Source organism: Pleurodeles waltl, chromosome 1_1 (assembly GCF_031143425.1).
Source record: "Pleurodeles waltl isolate 20211129_DDA chromosome 1_1, aPleWal1.hap1.20221129, whole genome shotgun sequence".
NCBI lineage: Eukaryota > Metazoa > Chordata > Amphibia > Caudata > Salamandridae > Pleurodeles > Pleurodeles waltl.
Genome location: NC_090436.1, coordinates 240,905,317 through 240,920,929, shown reverse-complemented (window position 1 = coordinate 240,920,929; position 15,613 = coordinate 240,905,317). Strand labels below are relative to the sequence as shown.

Here is a 15,613-nt window from a genome sequence, read left to right as displayed (position 1 = left end):
TTGGCAACCTCATCTGTGCCACTTCCTCACTTGTGGAGGTGCCAGAGTGGCGACAGAGGCTGGACTTGGTAGCCCTGGGGGTGCTGGCGGTCTGTGTGCTCCCAACATTGTCCATTTGTGCCCTGACCCGACTGCCCTCCAAGCCTCGGTGGACTCACTAGGCATGTGCATGCTGTGGCCTTGTATCTCATGCTCCTTGCGTACCTTGTTGGTTATCCTGTTGACAGTCCCTACTAGGAGGTGGTGTGCTCGACATGCCCATCACTGAGCCAATTCGTATAATGCGAAGAAGCTCTCTGTATATAACAGGATGATTCCCTCCAAGGAGATTCGATTGGCTCAAACCATCCTGACTGGCATCCATGTGATGTGAGGGTGTTTCGCTGGTTGGTGCTCAAGAAAGGGGGATCCAGTTGAGAAGCAGGTTATAATCCAGTTCTCTGCAAAAGGGATAGACATTTTTAGCTTGGATATTAGGTCCTGTCATAATATGTTAGTCAGGGATGAGGGAGAATACAACAACTGTTCCCTCATCCTGCTCCCCCTATCTCCAGCTCAAGGGGTTCCGTGCAGGGGACCCCTGTCACCGTTTCCAAGACCCCTTGGTAAGCGGACTGTACCTGCTCGTAGGCATGACCTTGCACCTCTGCGTCTACCAGAAAGTTGTATGGTGTGTTGTTTACCAATATTGTGACCATCGGGTACTCTTCAGGACAGCCTAGGGCAGGCAGTAGTGTATGCGTCTCGCAAGGCATTTTGGTGGTGATGGGAATGGGCTCCCTACCTCTCCTGTTGGTAGTGGGACCAGCCCTGCAATGGCCCCCTCGCTGTCGAATGTCGAAGGACTGGAGCCCTCGTCCTCACTACCAATAGTGGGGTCATCATTCATGTCCATTACTGTCACTACCCCTGCACTGCTAGGGTTTGAACGATGGAGCGTGGCAGTTGGGGGATCGAGCTTGGGGGCAGCCCTGAATAGCTGACCGGGGGGGCCCTCTGGGCCCATAACTGGTGGATTGGTGTAACCTAGGGCAGGAAAGGCTGGGATGGCAGGCACCTCCATACTTATGTATCGTGGCGGAGGTGTGGAATCCTTTCTTGTGGATTCTGGGTGATTGCAGGTCGGAGCCACCTCAAAGTTGGCCAATTGCTCTATCACTGCTTCCCTTTTACCCTCTTTCCACCCTCCAAATTGTGTCTGAATGTGTGTCCTTGTGTGTTTATTTGTGTTGGTGTCGAAGGTTCCCCCCTCCAGCCAGGGGAATGAGTGAGCTTAGTATGTGTGCCATTCATGGCAGTATTTTTCTAGCTTTTTAGCTTGCGTGGGGAACCTAGTTTGCATGTGGCTTAACGGTGACTCCATGATGAGGTGGAAACATTTTTACGGGACTGGTACAGTTCTGCCTTCTTTGAATTTTAGATGGTCCTAAATCCTATTCTACTCGTGGAGAAATATGTACATGGGATTATGCCGGCAATAACTACTAGCTATGAGCTCAACTTTAGACATAGTTGCGTCAAATAGACTTTCACGATACATAAAGTAACGCATATGAAGAATCACAACCTGTAAGAATATGCAGTGGTTAACTTAAACATTGTAAACTGTTTTAGCAGTGGATTAGTGGGCATGGAATAAATCTTTGTGAGAGAAAGATAGTGACTTCCTTATATGCCCCTAAAAAAACTTAACAAGACATAGCATTTTAATATGAAATACAGTTGCAACAGTTCATCAGCACCAAAAAATACATCAATTGAAAACCACAATGGAAATGAGGAGAGAAAAGAGAAAACCACAAAGGAAATGAATAGAAAAAAGAAGAAAAAATAGCAGATAAAAAAATTAGGACTTTGTCCAAAGAAACCTTTCGACCGTTTATAGATCATGCTGCCTGATGCCATGGGGAGGCTCTGCGCGATACACAGGACCTAGTGAGCCTGATAGTCTGTCAAGACTGGCTGGAGGACAAAGATAGCAACATTTTATGCAGAGAAGAAGGACCAACTCAAATACTACCGGCCCTCCTTGGCCAAGCACAAGCTTTACCCGATCTCCAAGGTCCAAATTTTCCCTAACGTCCAAATTGCACCCTGTTTAACACACATGGGCTTAGCGTACCATCTGTGTCACGCCCAGCAGTCCAAGCGAATAACACCTCTCACTTCTTTCAGACACCACCAGTTTTTAAGTGACTGATAGTGCTGAGAAACCCCTTTAGACTAAAAAATAAGATTGAGGTGTTGGCTCTATATCGCAACCAGAGCCTATGCATTCCATCTGTGTCGCTCCCAGAGGTCCAGGCATTGAGGCCTCGTCCCTATGTCACATTCAGGGGTCAAGCGTACCATCTGTGTCTTGCCCAGCAGTCCAAGCAGGATCCTATATCACACCCAGGGTCATGCGTACCATCTGTGTCTCATCCAGTGGTCCAAGCGGAGCCCTAGTTCGCCATACACTAAGGCCCTCATTAATACATTGGTGGTAATGACCGACGCGGCCAGGGCCACCAAAACACCATCGCCGCGGCTACCTACCGTCTGCCATATTATGACCATAGCCGGAATTCCGACAGAAGCCTTGCTGAATTCCGGCTACGGTAATGGCGGTGGATGGCCAGCGCCACGCCAGTAGACCGCCGCAGACCGTATCATGATCCATGAAACAGCCTGGCGTGTTCTGCTGGCGGACTCTGCTGCTGGAAGCACCACCTCATCCCCTCTCCTGCCGGAGGGCCCCCTGCAAGTAGGTAATTCAGGTGCGCCGACAGGGGTGGGGGGTGTTTTGTGTGTGTGTGGGGGAGTGTGTGTATGTGATTGTGTGCATGCATGCAGGTGTGGGGCGTGTGTGCATGAATGGGTGTGAGTGGGTGTGTATGTTGTGTTGTCTGAATGCGTGGGTGCTTGTATGTATGTCGGTGTGTGTGTGTGGATGTGTGTGTGAATGAATGTATGCATGCGTGGGTGAATGTGGGTATGAATGTGTATGTTGGTGCGTGAATGTGCGTGTACGTCGTGGAGGGGTCAGGAGGGGGAGGCTGAGGGAGGGGTTGGACTTTGTGGAGGGAAAAGGGGACAGGGGAGACCCCTATCAGTGTCAGGGAAGGAATTCCCTGGCACTGATAGTGACTACCGCCATGGTTTTCGTGGCAGTAAGATTGGTACATTGGTGGTTTGGCTTGAGCCAAACCGCCAATGTCATATTTTGGGGAAAGGTACCACCAGCCTCTTGGCATGACCTTTCTCCAAAATGCTGCCATCTGCCAGGAACGTAATAAGGGCCTAAATGCTGGGACTAAGGGTCAGATGTAGTCTCTTACCAACTGATGGCGGCTTCACGGCAAATCTCCACCGTGTGGATTCAGCAGGACTTTCAATCAATTTCAGTGTCTGCTCACCTCTCTTTGTTGTGCAGATGTGAATGCATATGGGTGGGGTCCCCTTTCTCCTGGCTGGCTCACCAAAATGTTGGTCAAATGCGGATTTACCTCAAATAAATTAAAGACGAGACATCTGGCAAAGCAGGAACAGTCTGTTTAATTAAATGCAACAGCCGGGAGAGCGCAGTACAGAGTCGGGTCTGATGACCGTCTCTCAAAATTACAGATTTTGGGGGTCTTTTTAAACATTGTCTTGAGGTGCAATAAAACGATTGAATACATTCTTTGAAAAAGGAATCAGGGCCTAGTCATGAGGCCATAAATCTGACAATCTGATAAAGTGTGCTGGTGGGTCTCTACCTTGCATGGACATAGTGTGCCCAGTAGGTAACATGTCCAGATGTCCGTCATAGGGGGGCATGTGATCACTGTGGGGGTCATTCCGAGTTTGGCGGGCGGCGGTTGCCGCCTGCCAAACTTCACCCCCGTCGAAAGACCGCTCCGCGGTCAAAAGTCCGCGGGGGCCATTTCGACTTTCCCGCTGGGCCGGCGGGCGACCGCCAAAAGAGCGCCCGCCGGCCCAGCGGGAAAGGCCCTGCAACATTGAAGCCGGCTCCGAATGGAGCCGGCGGTGTTGCAGGGGTGCGACGGGTGCAGTTGCAACCGTCGCGATTTTCACTGTCTGCAAAGCAGACAGTGAAAATCCTGCTGGGGCCCTGTTAGGGGGCCCCTGCACTGCCCATGCCAGTGGCATGGGCAGTGCAGGGGCCCCCAGGGGCTCCATGACACCCGTTCCCGCCATCCAGTTTCTGGCGGTGAAAACCGCCAGAAACAGGCTGGCGGGAAGGGGGTCGGAATCCCCATGGCGGCGCTGAGCCGGGGAAAATCCGGCGGTCAACCGCCGGACCCGGCTGGGCGACCGCGGCTTTACAGCTGCGGTCGGAATAGCAAAGGAAGCACCGCCAGCCTGTTGGCGGTGCTTCCGTGGTTGTCGACCCTGGCGGTCGATGACCCCCTGTGTGTGTTATGTGTATGGTGTCCTGATTAGCTGTGTGTTCCTAACCTCATGTATTCTGTATTTCTAGTAACAGTAAAATTAGCATTACAATGAAAAAGTTAAAAAGACAAAACAGCAAAGGTGCACAAGATTAAAAAGGTGACAAGGAAAAAAGAAAGGTCCATCCATAATAATGCTTTAGTAGAAAATTAAGTATCAGTTCATAAGTAGACAAGTCACAGATCAGACTGGGTGTGTAGGGACTTCAATCCCAGTTTATCTCCTACCACCTTGAATAATTTGTTGTTCAATTTCATTTGGTGTCATTTAGTGATTTGTAGCTTTAATCCTGGTTTAAACGGAGGAGTATTACTGAATGGTTGAACGTGAAAAGTTGCAAGGGTAGAATCAGTACAATCAGTACATAAACTACAGAGCCACATTACCTTTTTTAAATAACATATAAAGAATGTGTGGCCTTCTTAAAACGATTTGGCTGTTATAGAATAATGCCTGCCACATTAGAGCACACATTAGTTAAATCTGGAGATTGATAAACACCGCTTCTAGTTCGTTGTACTGAAGTCCTTCAATGAAGACCACATGTCTTTACAGTTAGTAACATGTTTAGTATGAGGTAAACTCTTTTGGCATGAGATATATAAAGATGTAGAGTGTTAGTTCGTCAGACCTTATTTGGTTAATTGTCATTCATTTATAAGGGAACTCGTTTATAGGTTGATGAACCTTTTGACTGTGCTTAGAATAGTTCCCACCATGAGACCCCGTACCAATACAAATCAATGACGATAACAACCAATAGCATTAACAATCAGAGGAGTCAGTAATTTCCACACACCATGACCTCTCGGCCATGAATAACCTCACCTTTGTGTAAGCGTTAGAATGTTTATTTACCTATATTAACAATGCTAAAGTCACGTAACTTAGTCGCAAAATCAGATGGTAAGCATACTGGCTGCCCGAATCGCAATTTAATCAAGGCTTGGACCACTACACATTTTAAGGTTACAGTACAAATCAATAGAAAGAATAATTTCGCAAAAGAAATGGCATACATTTAGATTCAGCAAAGAAAAGACATCAACTATTATTACTTGTAGTGAGTATCATCAGTGAGTACCCTAGCTAACTTTTAGATTAGAATAGCATGTTTGGGCTTCATGCAAAACAATTTCAACACAAATTTGGAAAAACATCCAACTATGGCTCTATTAAAATTAGCGGTTGGTACCTAGGGACAAAAGCAATTAGACATAGCAATCAGTAACATCCTCTTATACTTTGCCTCAGTATGGTTCAGCAAGTGGTAACAGTCTTCATTAACTGGACATCAGTTCGGTCAGCAGGGAATCGGAATTCAGCATTAAAGTTCAAGAAAGCAAAGTCTCTTCCTGCAGTTTGGAAAGAGTAATATCTGAACTCTCAAAAAGAAATGGGGAGAATGGCCTCTCTCTCTCCTGGTGCAGTCAAGTTAGATCTCCTAAAACTACTTCCTACATTGCTATTGGTCAAAGAATTGTATGTTTGCGTTCAGTCCAATGAAAGTAGAACCCTAAATCTAAGAATTTACTACTTCACTGTACACATGTCGATGATTGGCTCCCCTTCTCCTGTTCCCGTCATTGGGCTTGTCAGGTAATTTGTATCAGCTTATACTCCAGTCAGTGCATCTATTGTCTTCTCCAGGGAAGGTCGCCTTTACACACACTAAGTTATAATGTGTCCCTAGCTAGTACAGCATATTCTAGCAAGCAGTTCGCATGGGAAATAATTTCAGCTACTAACATTCAGTCGATGCAGTGGAAAATCACAATTTAATTCTCTAAGCAGCCATTTTATAATTCTTCTAAGAAATGCAGCTTGACATGAGGCCGTGCAACTAGGCCCAAGACCTCACTAAATTGAGGCCTACGATTAATAAAGCAAATACATAATGCATAACGGTTAATATGACATGCTACTACATTAATCCAAATATGAGCTCAACAATTTACATTAATAGGTTGTTAATAAGTACATTTTGTGAACATTGACGGCCACTCAAGTAGGTACAATTTCGAATGAGTACATTATTTCTCTACGTTAACTCACCTCTATGCAAATTTAACACTCAGAATACATGAATATTCATTAGTAAAAATCCAGCGCTAACAATAGCATTTGAAACATTTTTAAAATATATCGAACAAATTCACTAGCTAATCTCTGGCAACTAACACTACTTTTCACAAGCGAGAATGAGGTGCTGTAAGAGACACATAGATAAAGAACAACATGAAGCGTGAAAGGGAGAGAAACGGACTGAGAGTAGAAGCGGAGTAAGAGAAAATGGAGAAAGAAAGACAGTAGTGGAGATGTGAAAGAGAAGAATAGACAGAAAGAATGAGAGAGAGAGAGATAGAGAGCAACCACTGGGTTAAGTTGAGTACTAATATTCCTGTCAAAGGTTTTCATTGTAAAAAAAAAAGGTAGCTAGCTCTAGTTGCCTTGTCGGTGTTGGTTAAGGAATACCACTGCACATGCATCCATGTGTTAGTTCAAATCATACCGTGCAATGAGAAATAGTCCTCATAGGATAAACCATAATTACCAAAAGCTACTTATTGAGTGAGTTGAAGAGTTTACAACCATTATCTGAATCTTAGCTGCCTTTGGGTGGTATAAAGAGTTGCGTTCCACACACACAAAAAAGGGCCTTCCTTGGGAGTGTGGAGCTCAGGATGTGCTGGACTTAAATTCACAGGGGCATTAAGTTTTATTTTACTCAGGGCATCGTTAAGACAGCTTATACAGGCATAATAATGTGTATATATGTGTATGTGAATATATATATATATATATATATTATTGTACATACATATATATATATATATATATTATTGTATAGCACGAACCAAGCTTGAGGCTACGCAATGCCTTTAAGAGACATTCTTGTTTTTGAAATTGGCATTGTACTTAATTACTTGGATTATGTTTGTTCTACTAGCAAGAGCGCTGTGTTGCTTCAATGTATTTTGTACATCTGTAGAACATAATTGCATGCCCTATTATAATATTTCCTCACCACTTGTCCCCTTTCAACTTTAATTTTTATTTTCCTAACATCAGTGTGACAGACCAAAGCTTTCTTGAATTACAAGTCTTTTTCTTATTCACAACGTTTAGGACTCTCAGAAGAAGAGTCCAAGGAGTGCATCAGGAAAGAGACACGTGAACGGTATCTGCTTTTCTTCACAAGAACAACAGTGCATGATAAGTGTGTCACAAAATACAGCTCCACATCCACTGAAGGTAAGGGGAAAGGACAAACACGCTTTGACAAATCCAGTACGTCTGACTTGCATTTTCAGTTATAACCTTATTTATTTGCTATACCTATACTTGTTAGAAATTAATTTGATTTGTCAAATCAACAAAGCATGCAGGCGATGTAACTATCCTGCACTATAAGTAGCACAATTAAACACATTCCCATTAATATGTGTAAGGATGTTAGTTTCCACAGGCTGTGTGCTGTTGACCACCTCTACTCACACATTGCAACACACTGATGCACTAACCGTATCACCAAGTATCCACTCACAGCAGCTCATCCTAGCTCCTCATAACGAGTCACCCACAACCCACCAGCATGCATTCACTCACTGTCTCAACATGCACCCACTCATGCCAGCTTATCCAAGGCCATCACTAACAGCAACATAGTAATGCACTCACCACCTCTTGCAGGAAACTCCCCTTACGCTCACGCCATTTCACCCACCACTGAATTTGTTTAAGCAGAAGCTTGGTCATTAGTTTCACTTTTGGCCGTACTAGCACTTCACAGTTCGATGATCTCATGAGAATGAGAGTCAATCAAATGAACACTTATTTCCATGGGTGCCAAGTATTCAGTATGTATAGTTGTGACATTTCGACATTAGCAGCTTGGCTATGTGCGACATTCAGATGCACCATGCGTGAAACTTTCTTTCGCCGAATTTGACAGAAAACTGGAGAATTGCACATCTCTCCAGTCTCAGTTTTTGCACTGAGGCACCTGATTTTCTGCTTTACTAAGGGTGTATGAATTTGGGTGTCTTGTAACTTCACGTTATTTTAAAAAAAGCCTCAGCTGCCCTTTGCAGGATCGAGGAAGTTATTCCCGTAAAGACATGCTGTCCAGCAGGTGGACTGTTGATTCTACAAGGCAAGCCCCTGGCTGAGGTCTTGAGTCACATACTATACTGTGTCCCCTGTGGTCCTTCAAGATCTGAACTCCCTGCCGCCCTAGGTGTTACCAGTCGCTGCACCCATGTACCTCCCACAATGTCATCTTCCCTCCTGCTTACTCCACGTACAGGTGCAGGGTAGGGTTGTGACAGCAGCTGCAGATTTCCTGATCTAGGATGTTCTGTAGGTAGTCCCTTAAGAAATCCTTCTTTCAACGAGGTTTAGTACTATAACTCAACGGGGAAAAGAGGATTAAATTAACAGACACTTTGCATAAGACAACCTGAGCTCTCTGAAGTTGTCATATCTCACCCACTTTCCTTTGTGGCTTAGGCACTGTTATTCTTTTGGAGCATTAGGATAAATATTTGTTTTATAGGAAAGACACAACTAAATGTTGGTGTTGTGCCTTATTTTCAGTGAACATCTACAGTGCATTCTGAAGCATTATCTGGCTCTGGACTTGGTCCATAAATACCAATGCATCAGTAATTTAAAAACAATTAGCTTTTTTCCATTTATATGTGATTTTTGTGTATACAGGGGTCTCAGGTTTCTCTGTTTCATAAGTTTGCACACTTTTACGGTCTGCATGGGGTTACTATTTACAGAAACATAATTAGTAATGCAAATAGAAGCTTCTCAGGATGCTGCTTCTCCAGTGATCCACCTAGCAGTGAATAAGCATTACATCCTTGTCAGTCTTCCTCGCCAAATCTATTACACAGTGAGCTTTAGCTCCCCCACAGAACCCTCCAAACAAAAATTTGTGCTCTAGCTGTTCCCATCCCTCCCATCCCTCCCCAATATGACGCCCACCCCTATCTATCAACATAGCCATAAAAGGAGACTTAACCCACCTCACTCCCTGTTCCTTTCCCAAGCCCCAACTCATATGAATCCAAAATAGAAAACAAGGGAAAGGAGGGATGGGAAACCCAATGTGGTGAGGAAGACTTGACTCGGAGTAACGAAGATTACCAGTAAGTAATTAGCATTAGCTAGGGCAACTGATACATCATTTCCTTAGTTAATCAAATTAAACTAAGGGCCTGATTACGACTTTGGAGGTCCCACCACAGGACCGCCAAAGTTGCGGGGAGGACGCCACCTTTATGGTGGTGATGTTACCCCGAGCATATTACAATGTTCCCACCGGGCTGACCTGGGGGAACATTGTAATAATCGTTCTCGCTGGGCTGACAGGCGGAAACAGTGTTATGATATTGGTCTCGGCTCCCTTAAGGGATCCAAGGCCAATATTGTAGCACTCCAGCACACAAAGCAGACAGTGTGCATTCTGAGGGTGCTGGGCATGAGGCTCCCTGTACAGGAGCCCACCTGTAGCCCCCTTTTCTGGCTTTCCACCAGCCTTTCCATGTCCTCGCCATGGAAAGGTTGGTGGAAAGCGGAGTTGTAATTATCCAGGTGGCACTGAGCTCAGTGCCGCCGTGACTGGTTACAGCTCCTCCCGCCATCACCACGTCGGGAACAGCGGTTCCCTGGTGTGTTCATCTGCCAGGGTTGTAATGTTACGGTTGGATTGTCATCGTGATGATGGGGGACTGGAACCGCCAGCCTCGTAGTGAGGCCCTAAGTACTTTATCTTTTTGGAGTAGAGGTCTCTGCCATGGATGCGGGAATTACCACACATGCAAGTGTACCTTTTAGTAGTAAATGAGGGAGGAGCAAAGGGGAATGGCTGGAAAATTGAGAATACGTACTGCTAAATGGGAGGGACTTAGGGACATTTATCAATGGGTTTGCGGAGGGACATATTAATACTAACTCACACCCACAAAGTTACTACAGTCATAACTACCAACCACTTGTACTGCAACACACTCCCAGAGAAAAAAATAGAAGAACAAATACAAAATATCACCCCATAGAAAATAATGTTCAATTAAACGATTTCAACATTTAAAACATATATATTTCTGTCAAAAAATAATTTATAATTATTTCATTATTTTAAAATGTAATAATATACTCAATTAATTTAAACCCCAATTAAATTAAACTTTTAAACAACAATTTAAAATAACTTAAACTAATTTAGTAAATATTAAACGAAAAGAAACTGGTTTAGTGAGGGTGGTAATTATAATAATTATTGTTTAAAATAATATTGATAAATTTAAATATATTGTAGTAATTATTTAATACATGTTTAATTTGATGAGTTAGTGTGTTGTAACATTTTATTTTATCAGAGATAGGTTAAAAATAAATATTTAACATTAATTGACACATATTTTACATTAAAATATTTAGGCCCTCATTACAACCCTGGCGGTCGGTGATAAAGCGGCAGTAATACTGCCAACAAGCTGGCGGAAATAAAAATGGAAGTATGACCACGGCGGAAACCGCCAACACAGACAGCCACTTTAACACACCAACTGCCACGGCGGTAGCAACAAGCACCGCAGCAGTAACCGCCAACAGCCAGGTGGAAGACAAGGTTCCGCCCACTGTATTACAAGAGGCCTATCTGCCACCTTATCCGGGGCAGTACCAACGACAACAAAAGCATGGCGGAAACAGAACACAGAATTCAAAGGACTCACCTCTGGACACTTAGGGAACAACCACGACGCCATGGAGCCCGAACTGCAGATCTTCCCCATGTGGTCTACCTCCTCCTACACCAGGAATACTGCTGCCTAGCACACAGTGGAGGGGGGAGGAAAAAGAGAGTGACACACACATGCAACACCCCCACCCCCAAAACCATACACACAAACAGATGCAGTAACATTACATATTCACCCCCTACCCATTAGGAATAATGCAAGGACAAAAGGAAGTGATTAAAATGAGTGTAATCAGATAAAAATCCAGAAAAACGACCTAAAATTCAAAACAGTATTTACAGATATACAAATGGAGGGACACTGCCCAGTCCATAATGTCCGTGGGCCACAGGGCCTCATCACATAGGCCAAGGCCCCATCTTACTCCTGCATCAGCATCCTGCATCAACTCCTGCATCAACAACTGCAGGGGCATTAGGTCGAAAATACACAGGCACCTCAGGGGGACGGGAATGGGGGGGCACCTCAGCTGAAAGATGGTACAACACAAATTGTCCTGGAGGGGGCAACAGGCCCACTACTTAGTCCTGGGGAGTAAAAGGCCATAGTTTCTCTAGTGGGTGGTTTGCCCACTGCTTGGTCCTGGGGAGTGGAAAGCCACAGTCTCTCTAGTGGGTGGTTTGCCCACTGCTTGGCCCTGGGGAGTGCAAAGCCACAGTCTCGCTAGTGGGTGGTTTGCCCACTGCCTGGTCTTGGGGAGAGCAAAGGCACAGTCTCTATAGTGAGTGGTTTGCCCACTGCTTGGTTCTGGGAAGTGCAAAGCCACAGTCTCTCTAGTGGGTGGTTTGCCCACTGCCTGGTCCTGGGGAGTGCAAAGCCACAGTCTCTCTAGTGGGTGGTTTGCCCACAGGTTCTGGAGGGGGCCTTGTGCCCAGTGTGCTTCATCCTGGCAAGGAGGGGGTGAGTGGATGCCTTCCACTGGTTCTGGAGGGGGCCTTGTGCCCAGTGTGCTTCATCCTGGCAAGGATGCGGTGAGTGGATGCCTTCTTCCACTGGTTCTGGAGGGGGCCTTGTGCCAAGTGTGCTTCATCCTGGCAAGAATGCAGTGAGTGGGTGCCTTCTTCCACTGGTTCTGGAGGGGGCCTTGTGCCCTTTGATGCAGATCTTTGGGAGTGCAAGGTCACAGTCTCTCACCTGGGTGTCACACCCACAGGATTTGCAGGGGCCAGGACACACTACAATCCATGGAGGCAGGACTACACACTGCCCACTGGCAGTGACGGCTGCTCAGTGGTGGCAGTGGCAGGGCTGGTGTTGGGGATGCCAGTGGTGGGGGGAGGCTCCTGCCCGTCCCCTGCAGCCTCGGACGGCAGCCCACTGGTGCTGGTGTCTGGGATGCCAGTGGTGGGGGGAGGCTCCTGCCTGTCCCCTGCAGCCTGGGACGGCTGCCCACTGGGGCTGCTGCTGCAGGCAGTGGTGCTGGTGGTGGTGCAGGTGGAGGTGCTGATGGTGGTGCAGGTGGCGGTGCTGCCAGTGGTGCAGGTGGTGGTGCTGCCAGTGGTGGGGGGAGGCTCCAGCCTTTCCTGAAGCCTCCGATGGATGAAGCACCATGGTTGGTTTTGTGGGCTCAGATTCTATCAGAGCACCAGGCCTCCTGTCCCTCCTGCCTACAGGGGCAGCCCCTTTGCCCTTGCCGTGTGGTGGTGCCTCCTTGCCCTTGCCGTGTGGTGGTGCCTCCTTGCCCTTGCTGTCTGGTGGTGCCTCCTTGCCATCTGGTAGGGCCACCTTGCCCTTCCCCTTGTAAGCTGGTGTTGTCTCCTTGCCCTTCCCCTTGGCAGCTGGTGCAGGCACATTGCCAGTGCTGATGGGTGTCTCCTTGGAGCCTTTCACACCTGCAGCAGCTGCTGAAACTACAGTGGCCGTGGACTGGGTGGCTGTGGTGCTGGCCTGGGTTCTGCCCACCATGGCCTGACATGAAGGACGGGGGGGAGAGGGGTAGGGAAGAGGTCAACAGCAGAGAGGAAAAGCTTCTTAGGGACACTGGGGCGGGAAAAGGTAGAAGGTTTGGGAGTGGAGGAAGAGGGAGTGGTTGTAGGAGGTGTCTGCTGTGTTTGGGTGCGGGTTCAGGTGCATAGGCTGGATGCTGTTGTGAGGTGGATGGCTGTTGGGTGTCTGAGTGCTTGTGTTTGTGTACTTTGGGAGGAGGAGGCACAGACACAGTGGGGGAGGACACAGGGGACGTGTGCATGGATGTGGGGGCGGTGACTGCCAGTGAGGGGCGTGTAGTGATAGCTGTGATGGTGATAAAGGCAGTGGGTGTGGATGTGGTGCATGCAGGTGTCAGTGGAGATGCTACTGGAAGGGAGGTCGACGAGGAGGAGGAGGGGGACACAGTGGAGGCAGTAGATGTTATGTCAGCATCTGGATGGTGTTTGTGTGAGTGCCTGTGGGATGATATGTGGGGCTTGTGTTTGCCTGAGCCACTCCTGTGTGTTGTCTTGGGTGCATGCTGGTCTGAATGTGTGCTTGGGATAAGTTGGGGTTCAGGGGCATGGGACTGGGCAGAGGAAGTTGGAGGGAGGGGGCTAGAGACAGGAACAATGGCTGCCATCAGGGAGGAGGCCAGAGCCTGGAATGATCTCTGTTGGGCCACCACGCCAGAGTGAATACCCTCTAGGAATGCATTTGTATGTTGCAAATGCCCTGCCAGGCCCTGGATGGCATTCACTATGGTTTACTGCCCAACAGAGATGGATCGCAGGAGGTCAATAGCCTCCTCACTCAGGGCAGCAGGGCTAACTGGGGCAGGGCCTCAGGTGCCTGGGACGAAGGAGATGCCCACCCTCCTGGGTGAGCGGGCATGGGAATCCCGCTGAGGGGCTGCTGGGAGGGCGGTGCTGGTATGGCGGTGGCGGCTGTACCTGTAGTTGGGGTGGCCACAGAGCTTACTGCCACCACTAGGGAGCTTCCATCGGAGGAGGTATCACTTTCAGAACTGTCCCCTCCTGTCTCCGCCGTGGTGCTCCCCTTGCCCTCCGTCCCACTGGTGCCCTCACCGTCGGTGGATTTGGCCTCCTGGGTCCTGTGGGATGCATCTCCCTCCATCGCTGGTGCCTCTGTTCCTCCGCCAGATGATGCTAATGCACATAAGGACAGGATGACAAAGCAAAAGGGGGGGAAGAGACAAAGGATACACTTGGTCAATGGCAGCAACAACACCACCGTTGGCGTACACGACACACAGGGGACAACCCTTCGCACAAGGCAATGCATTACCAGTCACAATGCTAGTCACCAGGCCCTGGGCAGTAATACCTAACGCCAGTTGCAGCATACCTGAGACCCACAGAGCCCTGCCCAGTAGTCGATGCCCACTAGCTTGTTTGGAGGTGGAGTTCATCAGCCCCTACCCAACCTTGAACCTACCCGGCAATGTCGGGCCTGGCCTAGGGGCATCAACGGACACACATCACACACCCAGAGACCACCCCACCACACGCAAGTAGTATATTGGGAAATGTACTCACCCCCTTGTGGCTGCTTTGATGCCCTCAAGCGCCCATCCAGCTCCGGATAGGCCACCGCCAGTATCTGGAACATCAGGGGGGGTCAGGGTTTGACAGGCACGCCTTTCTCGTTGGGAGGCTTCCCCTGCTGGGCCTCCACCGTCTTCCTTGCCCAGCATCTCAGGTCCTCCCACCGTTTGCGACAATGGGTACTCTGCCTGCCATAGACCCCCAGGGTCCGCACGTCCTTGGCGATGGCACGCCATATACCCTTTTTCTGATGGGCTCTGACCTGCAGACAAATAAACATAGAAAGTGGCATCAGTCATACCGTCCGGCCTGTTACACTCAAACATGGCCCACCATAGCCCTCCCATCCCCTTACGCACAGACATTGCCAACCATACATGCAGCACGCTGCCCAGGACCCCTCAACCCCCCCCCTTACACAAGGCCCTCACATACAGCACTCCAAGCATTCATGCCCCATGCATCGTGCTCACAGTGTACTCACCTTTTGTTCTGGAAGCCCATATAGCATTCCGTACTGGGGTAGGACCCCGTCCACTAGTCTCTCCAACTCTACAGTGGTGGAGGCAGGGGCCCTTTCCCCCAGTGACACGAGCCATGGTCCGTTCAAGGCACAGGTCACAGCAGCAGTTGCAGTGTAGGTCCTCTCCTGTTGAAGGTCAGGTAGCAAGTGAGTAAACAGATAGAAAATGGCCGTCACATCCACGGCGGTGCGTACCGTCACCGCCGGCGTACATCACCATTGGCTACTGAAACCCACAGGGCCCAATGTTAACCTATGAAGAGTTGCACGGCGGTACTCAACCGCCTCCCCCAACGGCACAAAACGTCAGTGGCATTACCTCATTTCCACCTGTCCATCCACACAGGATAGGCGGCCGTCATTTCAGGGGGGACAGGCCATGGCACCTATCTGCGTCA

General features: G+C 48.1%; 1 protein-coding gene across 2 annotated transcripts in view; it reads left to right on the top strand.

Moving 5' to 3' along the window:
• LOC138283476 (complement component C6-like) overlaps window positions 1-15,613 on the top strand; it is a 337,439-nt gene that overhangs the window by 120,720 nt on the left and 201,106 nt on the right. For both annotated transcript variants that reach the window (XM_069221431.1, XM_069221430.1), the window contains one exon: window positions 7,567-7,692. In XM_069221431.1, the coding sequence (XP_069077532.1) occupies window positions 7,567-7,692 (126 nt within the window). The remainder of the gene's footprint in view (window positions 1-7,566; window positions 7,693-15,613) is intronic.